The sequence below is a fragment of the Malurus melanocephalus genome, unplaced genomic scaffold, assembly GCF_030028575.1.
Source record: "Malurus melanocephalus ecotype Western Australia unplaced genomic scaffold, MMel_1.1 scaffold_508, whole genome shotgun sequence".
Lineage (NCBI taxonomy): Eukaryota > Metazoa > Chordata > Aves > Passeriformes > Maluridae > Malurus > Malurus melanocephalus.
The window spans coordinates 431,360-446,620 of NW_026623740.1; the positions used below are offsets into that span (position 1 = coordinate 431,360).

General features: G+C 35.0%; 1 protein-coding gene across 2 annotated transcripts in view; it reads right to left on the bottom strand.

Moving 5' to 3' along the window:
• The window catches only part of VPS50 (VPS50 subunit of EARP/GARPII complex), a 77,565-nt gene that overhangs the window by 40,140 nt on the left and 22,164 nt on the right, over positions 1-15,261 (bottom strand). For both annotated transcript variants that reach the window (XM_057381369.1, XM_057381370.1), the window contains exons 10-14: positions 14,247-14,289; positions 11,378-11,476; positions 8,272-8,412; positions 5,020-5,155; positions 385-482 (exon numbers count right to left, since the gene is read on the bottom strand). In XM_057381369.1, coding sequence (XP_057237352.1) covers positions 385-482; positions 5,020-5,155; positions 8,272-8,412; positions 11,378-11,476; positions 14,247-14,289 — 517 coding nt within the window. The remainder of the gene's footprint in view (positions 1-384; positions 483-5,019; positions 5,156-8,271; positions 8,413-11,377; positions 11,477-14,246; positions 14,290-15,261) is intronic.

The following is a 15,261-nucleotide window of genomic DNA, read 5'->3' on the forward strand; positions in this document are numbered from 1 at the left end:
GAAATACTGTGAAACCAGGCAGGTTCACAAGGCTCCAGGTTTTCCATAGCTATGGTTATACCAGAAACATAAAGCAGTAACCAGAGAAAAGCATATGAGAACAAAATTGTGTGACAGCACACAGGTTGAAAGAAACTGAATCAGACTGAAAGTCCTGTTACTGTGTTTTGGTATCTTGACTGAGTTTGGAAGCATTGCAACTACTGAGTCATAGAAATTATAATTCCATAGTCTTGATATATTCAAACCAAAACAAATCTTTCTAAAAAATCCTGGAGACATTTCTTTGATAAYACTATTATAAATATAACTGTAAATAATACTAGAGAGGAGGAAGAGGGGGAGAATAAATAGTTCAGGGGAAACAAAATTCAAAAACCATACCTGCCATATTCGTGAAAGCCCGTGTTCCAGTTTCTTTTTTACATAGTTGCGGTCAAAACAGTTCTCTTCAGTTCCAATCACATTGTTGCCATCTGAAACTTAGGGTTAAAGGCGCTGTTAGTATTTTCAAAAGCTTTGAAAGTTATCCTACACAGAATTAAATTTCCTTAGCTATTGCCACATTATTGATTATGCAAACTCCAGAAGAGCTACTTTGCTCTAAACTTTTGGATGGAAATGARTAACACACATATAAGCACTATATGTTAATGCAGACCAGAAGAGTTTCATCACCTGCATACCAAATACCTGTCACAACAGTGTTCTTTACGCAGTAATGTGCTACAAGGATCACAGTGAGAGTTAATCCTAAAGGACCTTTGCAGTTTTTCATTACAAGGCTTCACAGCTTTTTCCAGAAAAACTCCTGGCTTAGTTTCACCTATCTCAGAGAAATGAGCAATTTTTGATGTCTAATTCTGTTGTCTATTGAAGAAGAGTCCAGAAACATAAACAACATACATCTGTCCTCCATCTATCAGTACTAAGAAACATTTATCAACAAGGTAAGTGCCCTTTCCTTGTCATGCCTTGTCCTGAATCCAGACCTTGCCAGCTGAGGAGTATTGTGTAAATACTGTGAGAATCTTTCTAATGAGGCCAGTAAGGAATGGGAGACTGGATATAAGACTTTGATCAATTTTTCAGATGTGTGCAGAACAGACCCTGCAGCATTACCTGGAGTACCACATATTTAAGAGAAGGAAAAAATAATCATCCACTAATAGGAATTGTTCTGACTTGTATCAGACACTGACAATTCAATTAAAACAAAATACAAAACAGCACMGCAGTCTGAGCATGTTTTGATTGTATTTTCCTCAGATCACTCACTGCTCACTGTCAAGTGAGCACAGTTTCCTTCTGTAACAATCACCAATTATCAATTAGCAATGACTCATTCTCCCAGTYCTAGGCCAGACTCTAAGTAAAAGAGTGTAATACATATCTTCCTTCTCACCATCAACCATCTGCTTTGAACCTTGCCAGAGTATGTTTCTCAGAGCAAGAACTATTGCCTATTATTGGAACGTTCATGGAGCATATAATAGGAACAACAAAAATATGACATCTTCTACATTTTTACTTCCATTGAAATTTAAAAAAAACAAATGTGGGGAATATGAATACTGAGAAGGATGGTGGCCTTGCTTGAYTTTTTTCAGGTGGAGCCATAAGGTATGTCTGGACATGTTATTAAATTACAAACTTTATCAAATACTGAGAAAGCTTTATCTGCAAGCTAGGTATTATGGCAGTGAACATAAAACATTACCAAGAACAACTGGCCAGCCAGTTGAGTTAAAATGTCTTCTCGCTAGGCTGGAACTCAAGAGCACAGAACCAGCATAATAACCAGCCAGAATGTAAACGCTCCATTGTCAATTGAATAACTCCTCATCAAAATTAAAAACATAGAAAATACAGTCTGTAATCTGGGTTTATATTAGGAATACTCATTTATTCCAAGGCTACAGAGCCATGTGCAGCTTTTTCCTGTGTAAAGACATTGAGACTGCTTTTTGCAGGTTAACTGAGAATTTACCCTAATAACTCAAAAGGAGMTGACAAAAGGCTGTTTGTTGTGCAAACAAGACTCAAACATACCTACTGTTACAGGGCATACAAAAAAATATTTCCTTATSAAAGAAAAATCATAAAACAAATATTACCCACTGCCTACACAAATTATAATTTAGTAACTATACTTCAATATGCTCATCTTCTGAAAGTAATAATTCTGACAATGCATTTTCCTAACCTTACATGGAAGATTAAACAAAACATAAACAGAACGAATAACCCAGCCAGGAAATGATTAGGTAGATCTAATTTTTCTCAGGAAACAAAACGAGCAATCTTAGCCACACACACTCTGTACATTTCTGCAACCTCCTCTCTTTTAAACTTCTTCAAAMTGAAGCCAATCCTAAACAAGTCAGTGTCTTTGATCTGTTCTCTAGATTAAGACCATAGTCCTTGTACTCACAAACAGCCGTTCATAAAGGAATGGTCGGACAGACACTGCAATACAGATGTTATTGTTCACTAAAAAAATCAATGGAATACTCTCTCTATCAGTCTCCCAATGCTCCTGGTTCACRCCCAGTTATGATAAGAGGTGTTCTTTCCAATCTTTTAATAAACTGCACTGCAGTTAATTTTACACATGCAAACACATTATTTTAAAGTAACCACCTTGAAAAATCAAGGACTGGACAARCATTTACACATTTTCCATTGATGAATGTGGAACAGGTAGTAGAACRCATAAATATTCATAACTACACATAAAAACAAGGATCAAAACCACCCAGGAGTTATTATTCTAGATGCCTGATTTAAATACAGTAATTCTTCAGGTTTTTCAGTATTTCTCAAAAATTCATAAAGGCAGCTTTCAGCCATAACAAAAGGTTTTTGTTTRATCTTTGCTAGGTAGAGGAAGGCAAAAAAAAGAAACCAATCAAATCTCTGTCCTCTTGCTTCACTCTCTGAATACTAAGCAGKTCTTGCATAGAATTTACATAGTACTAAAAAATGAAACATTCTGAAAATTAAAATGGTTGAAATTCAATTTACATCCATTTTCTTCTTGTTTTTCTTTGAATCTTCTACAGGTACTAGAGCTGTCACCAACTTCTACCACTAGGATTACACTTGTGAAATCAGAAGTCTAATTGCTATGGTGATCATTTTTACCACTCACTTTCAGACCTTGCGTTAAATCATTGTCTCATGAATATATGTAAGTTACATCAACATCATAATAAATTTACGTTATGTGAAAATCCAACTGAACCAGGCAAGCCCTCACAGAAACCAATGTGACTTCAAAGTTCACTTTGCTTTGWGCAGGGAAGACAAAAATGACTGCATAGGTCCCTTTAAAACTCATTTTCTGTTTGATTCTTTACTAAAAATACAAACAATGTTCTGACCACAACAAACAGTGTAATGGAAAATTTTCTAGTAAGTAGTTTATTTTCAGGGATGAAACCCCACATTACAGCAATTTGCTGTTTTSCATACAAACAACAAAATCACAGAGTAAACTACAACTCATTAAATATGATACAGAACTCATTCCATGTTATGTTGATAATTTTAGTTCACTAATTTTATCTTCAGTAGGATTAAACAAGTTCTAGATATAAATACTTAATTCTGTCTTTCCAAGGAYTTCTTTTGGATAAGTTTCACTATTAAAATATGAAGAGCTATATAAATAATGTCTTTTAAGTCCAGCTTCTCACTTCTATAATTGTGCCCTAAGACCAAGAGTCCCTTGACACACTTAAGGTACTTCCAAAGAGTGCTGACATTATTTGGGACAATACTGCAACAGCTGTGAGTTCTCAAAATTATAAAAGCCAGACACAGTGGTACATCTACTGCTCCAGGCTATGGGGCTTATTTGAGGAACAACTTTGGCATAATCTCTGAACTGCCTCCATGGTTCCTTTTGATATGCATGCCCTTTCTACAGGAATTTTACTCTCTGGCTTTAGCACATATCACAGCCATTAAATCAATAAGTATGAAATGAGAATTCCATTTGCAAGTTTAATAATTACTGCAGAATGAACAATGAGTTTTAGGAAAAAAAGACAACCAGTAGATATTTATAGTCCTTCTGAAATTAAACTTGTAAAATTCCCTTCTATGTGCTTTATCACTGCTGATRTATTTGAACAAATGATTCAGTAAATCACCTACTGTGATCACCTACTGTTGTGCATTATAGTTAAGCCACATTCCTAGAAACTTAAAAACTGAGTAAGAGAAGATTAGTAGTAAACATACCAAAACACTCAGGCATGCATKTAAAAGCAATGCATTTAATATTATGTATACAACGGTATATATCACTTTACCAGTTTAATGGTTCCTGTAAAAGGCTTTTAGAGTGCAGACTATTTTCCTTCTTCAGGATATCATAAGGGGAACTAGTTTTATGAGTGCAAATGTGGCTGAATATATTACTGTGATAATTTTTTCCATTAATTAAGTTGTTTATGGTACCTGCCTGATTTTGCATTTGCAAAAACCASAGMAAAATGGARACAAGAGAAGAAAATGTAATYATCTTATTTAAAATRTAAATGTAAATAYTATYGAGAATGGGCAATTCAATCAAAAATTTAGAATCTTTCTTAAMATAGTRCATCTCAAAAGTAAATATTTCAACWCTGAATTTTATCTGATATAGTTATAGAAACTTCTATCTGAAGCAATGGCTTCAACTCAAGAAACAGCTTCAGCAAATCCACATTTTAGAATTTTTTTATTATCATTTTTTTAAGATCCCACACAATAGGGGAACGATATTTTCCCTAAGCAATGTTTAAAATAAAATAATTTATATCTGCAACACTGGCATATACAAATATTTATTAAAAAATAACATTATACTGAAGAGTAAAAAAATCCAGTGAGTATTTCAGTCTTTACTGCACACTATAAGCAAAAATGCTGAAAGCACTGAGTCAAGACCACAAAGGTATCAACATACAAGTTACTAACTTGAGCAAAAGAAATGTATCAGAAGTTTTGCTTCGAGCAGTTTCTTACCAGAAGACACAACTGCTGCCTCATCCTGGTCATGGTTCTCRTGCCACTGCATCGTTCGGTAGTAACTGAGCATGACTTCCCAGAGGGCTTTGCAGAGATCAGCCAAGCATGGAATGTAGCTGTCTGATGTAATGTGCTAYAGAAAAACAAAATAGCATTGTGAAACTTCAAAAYCATGTTCATTTWTTGCTGCAGCAAAACAAACCATACAAAACTCTCCAYATTCATACAGCTGAACTGACATACATCAGTTTCCTTTTCAAATGTATTTTAAGAGGTGATGGATTCCTGACTTTGATCAACTAATCAACTTACCAAAAGCACAAAGTGAGGTTGCTAGCATTGGGGTTTTTTTCCCTTTTCTCAACTGGCCTGTATGTTAACTACCTCTTATATTTATTTCACAGTAACACAGACTCAGAAATAAAGCCATAAAGTCTAATGGTCAGAACATCTCACTATCAGAGGGATCAGCTTCGAGATTGATTGACATTGCAGACATGTGACACCAGTTCAATGATACAGACTTTTGTACTTCAGTACTACGTAGAAACCTTCCTGGTGAGTACCCCATTGGGTTGAATGATGGATAAAGAAGTAAATGAAAAGCAAACAAACTTGCTGATTCAGCAATTTTCTCTACCAACTCATCAGGAAATGTTACTCTGTATTTCAGGGCTTTTTGTATCTAAAATCTAAACTTCGCTTGTGCATATCACTATACTTGAAGACATASTAACTTTCAGGTGGAGAGGAAGAAAGGATTACTTACTAAATATCAAGATAATTCAATTTAGACTAAGGAAATAAACAAGTGAATTTCTTTGAGCTTAYACTAGAATAAAGAAAAACAAAACTTGAGACTGAAGCAGCCAAGCTTTGCTCTGCTCCAGCAATATTCAAAAAGACAAAAGATGCAAAAGCATGGCATATTGCTAACAAAAAAAAAACACTCAAAAAGGAAACAGTGACTCAGTGCACAGGCACTAACTTTCATAAATGCTTAAGCATTTATGAAAACATTATTCTTTCTTTAAAAACTCACATTATTATAATATCCAGTATCTGGCTTCCAAAAAGATACAAACAAAACAATGAAAAAAGCCACTATAGTCCCCCACTACCCATATACAATGGAAATAAACTAAATGAGTTCATTTTGACAGATTTTTAGAAATACACAGCAGAGTATCTGCCTCAAAAAGAATACTTCAGATTTGTATTACTTCCCTGTTTAATTAGAGTAAGTACTCCATAACCTTTTATATTTAAGGACATCCTGGCTCAACAGCATAGACAGCCTGAAGAGGGCTCTCACTCRAACTAARCAAAGAGAAAGAAGGCTYATATTTCAGTCTKAAACAACAACTGAATGCATGAGATGAAAATCTGCTGGTATTTTTTCTACAGGAAGTTAGAAATTGAATTGATATGATAGCTCACCTTATTCAGCAACCTGACTTCACAAATGCATTGCAACAGGTAACAACCAACACTGAACAGCATKGTTTGTAAGAGATCAAAACTTCYCATCTGCAACCTGTCCCTAAATATYTAATRGTTACCGAGATAGTAACAAAAAACTTTGAAAGTAAATTTCAATGCAATTACAGCAATATTCATAGTATATTAAAGTACCTTCCTTTATACAGACTGCCAGCTATTGAGGGTAAAATAACCTAAGCATCATCTCCTTAAGGTTTTTGCGTAAGTAAAACAAATAGAAATAATGAGGTAATAACTTTGTAACCATGCAGTTTCTGTGTATGACAAAACATGGTATTTCCAAGTACCTGAAATACCTCTCCACACACTCAAGTGTAAGGATAAACAGCAACACACAACCTGTATTTTGKAAGTGGTCAGAAGCAGCTCATTAGTAGTTAGTAAGTGTAAATAAATGGGCTTAGTATCACTAGTAGTAGCAAGGAATGAGAAATAAACTGAAGGGCATACAGAAGTATAGAGCCAAAAAAAAAAAAACCTTAGAAGAAAAGCTCAGTAGAAACTAACAAAAGAAAATAAAACCACACTCTGAAGGCTTATAGCAAAAAGATGAAGCAACTGCAGTCCACAGAACAAAGACTGGGGTTTGCTGGCTTTCTGCAGCTAGAATTCATCTCTCAGTGAATTCTTATCTCAGGTGAAATGGAAATACCACCTATCCGGAATCTTACTCATTATGCTCATGAATACTTAAGTCAATAAATTTATTTTACATATCACACTTTCATTTATATGAAGGCTCTTAGATTATGCTAGCTTCTTAAGCCAAATAGGCACTTCTCTAAAATGAAATGTGTTTCAATGCAGATGTGTTCTTCACTAGTTGATGCTACATGAACCCAGGAGATACAAGAAGTGAAAGAATCGAAAATGGATCAGAACATGAGCTTTAATTTCCTTGTGACTGTATTTTAATTTAATAAATTGCAAGTGATGGGGTGGGTCCTTAAGCTGGTGAAGTATGATGAGGCCTGTGACAAACAACATCCTCAAGAACATTCAAAATAGAAACATAATTTCAATGGTTAGAACCACATAAAATATCTCACATTCTTCTTCCCCATCACTGAAGTTTTAGAAAATTTCTCAAGGTGTAGCAGTAAAATCCCAAGTGAAAACATTAAAGAGTGATATAAAAATCCTATTCAGATTACAGTAATTCATTCTAACATTACAAAATATGCAAGAAACTGCAATTAAAAATTTATACTTGAGGAAAACATATGRATATTCCCAGTCCATGATCTGCCTATCATCAGGCTGTTGCATCGCAATATAACAGCTGTCCCTTATCCTGACACCAAAAATGTGAAATTAAATRTGAAAATGAAAAGTGAATGACACAAAGCCAGGAGTAATGGGAAGACTCCAATTAAATCTGCATCTTTACAAGAATCCTTACTGAAATGCAGTATCAGAAAAATTGTGAATACTACCTAAATGCACTGGCATAAAGTTCAAAGATAAATTATTCCAATAACTAGCATATCATACTGAAGACACACAAGTTTTGAAATGTTGGTGTCAGATRGAGTGAATAATAATTCCAAAGTGCTAAGATTCAGTACAATCAAAATCAACATTAAGCTGTGAGTAACAATTACCTTGAATAGCTGTAAATGGTATTAAGAAACTAGAGCAACTGCAAGGTTATTTTAACAACTGAGTCTCTACGGACATAAGGCACACTTAGAACAGTGAAAAAATTTAGAGTAGAAAACATTCACATATGCAAGAATTACATACTGTACAGAGGTCTTTGTACTGCAACTTCTGAAACTTAGTGTCTGTGTTTCCTGCACATAGCTCCACATATCCAAGGACTACTTGAAACACCGTATTGTGAATGGCTTGAGTGAAGTGCATATGTAACTGGTCCATTGCTGTCTGAAAGAAATGGAATAACATAAAATCAAATAGYAGAATTCAATTCCTCATATGCCATCATCTTTTAATATAAGCCTTTTTCAGTACTGAACACTTGCAAGCACATCCTCCAATCTCTGTCTCAAAAATACCTAACATAGGTCTTGGCAATACTAAAATATGGTCACATAAAAGAGTTCAGGTATTACAAATAAAATCAGTTTCCTCTGCCATCTACCATCCACCTTTTTTTTACATTGTCACTAGTAAATATCAATTTTACCCCTATATAATATAGCTAATTATAGAATTAACTCATTTATTTACCCTCACAGTAACTTACAATGTGTCAAAAAGAAATTAATTGAGATTCCTACTCCTTCTCCCAATGAAAACACTTCCAACTAATACAAAATATTTCCTTTACGATCACTAAAATTAAAACCACAATTACAAATTCTTCATACTATTGCCAAAGTGAAGAACCTACAGCAGAATTAAGTGTTACAGAAAGGCATGCATATCATATAAATAAATTTCCTATAAAACTCTTCTTTTTGATAGGAAAAAGAGGACATTTGTTTAAAAAAAAAAAAACAAACCTACTTTTTCCAGGAAAGTTACATACATGTACTAAGAACTAATGACTACATAACATATCAGTTTTGCCATAATCATGCATGAGTTTCACATCATGATGCTTCCCAAGTGTTCCTGTTGTTGATAAACAGTACATAACATTATTCCATTTCCAAAATTGGATTTTCTCACTCTTTCAGGATATCCATATAATSAGCATATGGTATATAGGAACTGATAAAAACAATCTTTCATATGCAAGAATAAAGTTATCATATCCTGCAGATTTGAAAATGTTCAGTTTCACTATTTCCTATTTGACATCTTTAGCTACTGACAAGAGCTGAGAATTTAATCACTCTATAAGAAATGAAGAAGCAATTCTGCTTAAAGCTGGTTAAAAACAACCCATTTTCTACAGCTAGTCCTAAGCTGAATTAGCCAAAGAAAACAGWATGAGAAATGAAATAATGTAAAGTACTGAAAATACTGAAGGATCTTGACATTTTGTTTACTGAGAAGAGGTCAAAATGGGAGATATTTCAAAACCAGTGCAACTAAACTATTTTCAAGAGAAGTTCAAACTACATACTTTAATAGTAATAAAAATAATGTCAAAACCAAGTCACTCTATAACAGAACAAAGCAGGCAAAACCATGCAGTAACAAATAACACTTTCATTTTGTCAGAAACTTTCTTCCTCTCCAACAAAAAATCTGTCTTTCTCAATATGCCATGCACTTGACTTGGAGCAGTGAATGCATTGCACATACTTTAATTCTGTAAATAAAGAAATAAAGAAATTGCATAAAATGCTCTAACAAATAAAAGGTCTAATGAATCTTCTCCCTTGATTTTAAGTTGCAGTCTTTAGACATTCCAATAGTTCTGCACATTAACRAAGTATGGGAAGATAAATCTATTTCTATCCTATTGCAGAGCTACACTGTCATCACAATCAAGCCAGGAAAAAAAGAAYTCAACTTTGCTAGAAAGGGTCTAATTAGAAAGAARCAAAACAAACAAAAATTTAAAACAAACCCAAGAAAGGCCATCTTATATCAGATATGCTTCTGAAATCTGGAAAAACCAAGCACAATACAAAACAAATTGGGTTCTTGGCCTATCTTCATCAGGGAGCAGGTGCTTTGACTTTGACTTGATCTGTAGCAAGTAAAGCTTTGTGAGGCAATCTCTTCCCTAAGTACATCATTACTGTTACATGGGCACCACCACGTCCAGCCTCACTGTTTCATGAACACTGATCAGTGACAAAGCATGTCTCCAAGATCATGTCTCCTTATCCCCTTTACTTCACAGGACCTTGGTGTTAGCTCCCATACTTCATACCTGCTGCAGAAGGCAACTGCAGRTTGATTACCCTCCCAGAAAAACAAACCAATATGAAGCTTCAGGCAGGGCACCAAACAGAAGAGAACTATACCTATGGGAGAACTTAGGTCTACTCTTATTTACACAGAAAATGCTTCAGGCACACAGAGACATAACTTTCAAGACATGTCCACATGTATGTGTTAAYGTGCCATGGGATGTATTTTACTGCAAAAAAACTATCTCCTCACAGGTTCCATTCCCATCATGTACAGTACAAAATGGAAGTTGCACACAACCCAGAAACACAGACCTAGTGATAAAAGTAATATTCCCATGACCAAATGCAAAGAATAGTGCAAACAGYAGTACAAACASAGCTGAAATATGCAACTGTTACAGYCATAACCTGTCCAAAAAGCTACAWGTTGCAGTAACACACAGCTTACCTTTAGCAAGTACAGTTCAATTATCTGAGTATTATAAAAACCTCTGCATATTCAGCAAGATCCATCAGCATTAGCGTGCTGGTTTCGGCTGGGATAGAGTTTATTTTCTTTACAGTAGCTCAAACAGGGCTATGTTTTTGATTTGTGCTGGAAACTAAAGGGATGTTTAGCCATTGCTGAGAAGGGTTTACACAGGGTCAAGGCCTTTTGTGCTTCCCACCCCAACCCTCCAGAGTAGGCTGGGGGTGCACAAGGAGCTGACAGGAGACACAGCAAGAGCAGTTGACCCCAGCTGACCAAAGGGATATTCCACAACATGTGGTGTTACGCTTAGTAATAAAAGCTGGGGCAAGAAGACAGAACAGGGATGTGGTGAAGTTTGCCTTCACAAGTCACTATTACACGTGATTGAGAACTGCAGTCTTGGGGATGGCTGAACACCCGTCTGCCCTCTGACATTGGCAGACTTTCCTCACCAAGAAGGAGGAAGCAAGCAGCTATGTGGGGTTTAGCTGCCATGTGGGATTAAATCACAATTAGGAAAATAAATTATCATCACAGTACTCAAAGCTTCATGCTGTGACATAACTATTCTTTGTGACTTCCTCAGAGGATAAGTACTAACCTGTGTTTTTCCAAGTAGCCTGTAAGCCTGCTGAACCTTTGTRTAATGATTGATATCAAAATTCTTGCATATTTTGGAAAGTGCTACATCCAGTTGTTCCTGTAAAAATGAAAAAAAAATGTGTTAAATACTAAACAAAACCATTATTTAAACAACAGCAAGCAAGCAAGATGTTTATTTAAACAGTCTGATAATTATGGCTGAGAAGTAACCAAGACTATATATGACTGAATTGTTCTGAGGTGCTTAAATGTTATTTCTTGCCGTGTGAGTACTTCAGTGTCAGCCAAAGAGGTCCATCACTTCCAAGAATAAGCAAGAAAAAGGACATTATTTCACTGAAATCAAATTCGAAATGATACTGACTTTGAGAAGCCCAAGCAAGGCCACGTGGGAGAGCGGGGATTTCTACATTGGTCTACTTCCACCCCTAAGAAAAACCCAGATGGGAGGGTTTCAGCTCAAGCAATTCAATTACACTTCTTAACTCTCTGACTGCATCTGCTAAATGGAACTAACATTATCTGAATTAAAAATTCCTTGGGAAGACAGTCATTTATAGCATACTAGATCAGCACAACAATCAGTACCTGAGAGAGTCAAGAAAAAAAGTAGACACACAAATACTGGTTCTGTCAGCAGAGTTGTGTCAGAGCATACTGAACAGCTATGCAATAAATTAAGTTCACGTATTATGTAAACTAAGTGAAAAAAAATCAACACGATCATGTATTTAATTACTAATAAAGTTTTCAAGAATTTGACTATGTAGCTTAATAATATAATTCTCATTTAGATGCTGTAATATATTCAGATACATAGCCTAACTCTAGATATTTTCAATCAATAATGCAAAAAATAAAAGCAGGACAAATCAATACCACATAATAACACAYACAGCTAGCAAGTATTCTCTTTCCTTGCTAAATACTAAAGCCATTTTGATTCTTTTAATTAATGATCTTGCAATACAGTCTTGCTCTTGAAAATAGAAACTGCATTAGATGGTTGTTTAGTCCCTTACAAACTTTTACTTACTCCATTGAAAAATGTTCATGAATTACATCATTAGCCACAAARTATTTTTGGGTTTAATCCTAGGGATTTGGTGGATGTTCCTTGTTGTACTTTCTTTCCTAGGCCAAATGGTAAAAGTAACCTAAAGATTCAGAACTTCTCTAAGACATTACTCAGCAATTTGAATTTCAGTCACATACTGATTTTTAAAAAAAAAAAAAAAAGTTCCTTATCTTGTTTCTTGCAGAACAGCTCTACAAAGAGAAAAACTGGGATATCAAACACAGGGCACATTTGCCCACAAAAAGAGCTCTTAAACACAGAGAACATTAATCTTTTCAGTTAYATTTTTCAATAGTTCCTTCCACTATAGCCACCTTGCATTTTATTTGTAACACAGTATAAAAGTGAGACCTATGTTAAMACCTAAATTAAAATAAAASAAGAAAAAGGAAAGAGGAATGGACTTTAGTAGAGGCACTCAACTATTAAAAAAACTCATTACTGAAATCCTAACTAGCRGAATATTATTCTATATTAATTAGAMCATGTATTTCTCAGCAATACTCCACAGACCCCAGGATGACTTATGTTTCTCCCATATGCACAGGCATAATTCCAGTAGAAAATAAGCTACTTTCAGAGGAAGATAWTAAGATATTTTTCTAAATTCACAAGTAATAAATAAAAATCTTGAATGTGATGATTTAGCTAGCTGCAAATTTCTTTCACCAACCAATACGGCACAGTTTATCATATTTTTATAAGACCAGAATTTGTTCTTCAAAGCTGTTTACTGGAAGGAAGTAAAGATGCAGGTCTCCTTTTAAGCAACATCAGTATTTGTTCACAAGGAAAAAATGAGCGTGCTCACTCTCACAAGGCCTGTGTGAGAGTGGGAAGAGAGCAGTCATTCTATCAGCTCTTTTGAACCAGACATGCTCTGAATAAAGCACTACCAGAGAAGGACTTAAAGAACAAAAAAAGCTTTGCATAAAAGCTGACGTATAAAGACATACTGAAGAAAACGAACAAAGTACTAATTTTAGAGGGAATTAAATACAAGGTATGATAAAACACGTGCTAGTCTGACTTTCTAAAGAGCACAGGAYAATAGGTGTAGACAGCTGCTGAAATTGCTAATTTGAGTGCTAAACATTACATGCGTACGCTTTACATGGATCACAGATACATTATACACACCTACATTGCTAAACTTCTTACAAAAAGCTTGCCAAGTTCCAGCTCACAATCGCCTAGTACTGGAGTTCAAAGAATTCCTTTTTTGGCCACAATTTTCCAGCAAGACACTTAACATTTTACATTCATTTGCTTTGGTAGATACTATCTACCAAACTTAAACCAACCTTAACCACGTCCTCCACAGCTATTCACGTCTAATTTCCTACAGTTTAGCACTGGTCCTATCCAGCAGTTTCCAGTTTGCTGGCCTCTAAAATTTCCTGCAAAACTGTGATCTCTTGTATGGCTTATCCAAACCACTGGCTGTTAATTTACTTTTCACAACTMTTTAGAAGTAGTCTAAAGAATTCACAGAAGTTCAGCACTTCAAATGTTATGTGACTTTTTTGTCTGCTCTACCATTTATGTGGGAAAAACTAGTGAACTGGGCTCATATAACATATTACAGAGCATTTAGGTTGATTACAGCACTAAAGTCTCCATGAACAGCAATGGCTACAGCATCCAAAGAGAGTACTTGAAAGAAATATATATATACATTCTGTAATTGCTAACAACATTGTACTCGAAAGCGCTAGTATTTAGAGATTAAATACTAACACGTACCTAATTATTAACATATATTAAAAATCAGTATATTAATTTTTACCTCTATTTGTTCCAAGGTGTCTTGCAGTTTTGAATTTAATTCACTATTGATGAAAGAAAAAAGAATTAGAATTACTGATTATACAAACATTTCAGACAATTTCTTATTTCCAAAACCCCTGCTAACTGAGCCACAACRTAGTAATTTATGATAAACCATTAAGCTGCTGTTGCTGTGTCAGACTAACACCAYCACACCACTAGGCTGAAAGGCACATCATATTAACACATTTGTTTATAATGCAACAGTGATAAGAGGGCTCAAACAAGACCCCATCCTGCTAGGATTAACCAAGTATTCAAAGACATTTCCAGCCCCCAAGAAACTTGCTTTGAATGTTTTGGTTTGGCACTGTGGTCTACAGCAGAGCATACCCAGAAGGGTTAGGGCTGTCAAGTCTTTGCAAACTACAGTAACTGTTATTTGTTGCTCAGGAACCACTTACAGAAATGCTATAGGAAAAAGAGAACTTAAGCTTTCTCAGGAAAAATTTTAAAGCTGGTATAAAAAATTAACAAAAATAGCTACCCTAAGAGAAACTATTTAGGAAAAAGAAAGGCACCACTGCATCTTTGTAACAATCAGCTTTGAAAATTTCAGAACAGCAGCAACAAAAGAAAGATAAAAAATATGACTACTATGTTTTTGTTTGGAAGGGTGAAAGCAACGAAGAAATAGGTGTGATATTCAAGGACAAAAGGACACTTTTCATTAAATAATCATCATATCTGATTTCAGACAACTTCCTTCTGTGCTCGGAATCTTCTCCTAAGGGGCCTAGGAGTTAATTATCARAAGACAGATTCTAGCTTCTCAATTTAGTTCACTATGCTTGAATGATATGCCCATCACCCTCCTTAATTGTTTCCATCAGCCAAATTTKGTACAAAAGCCTCCAAAGAAAAGTTTAAATAGAAAAGAAACTGCATCAAAAAGAACTGCCATTAAACACTAAAGAGAATAGCCATTATTTCCTTATTGTTTGTCACATGCAATGAGCCTTCAAACAGAAAGA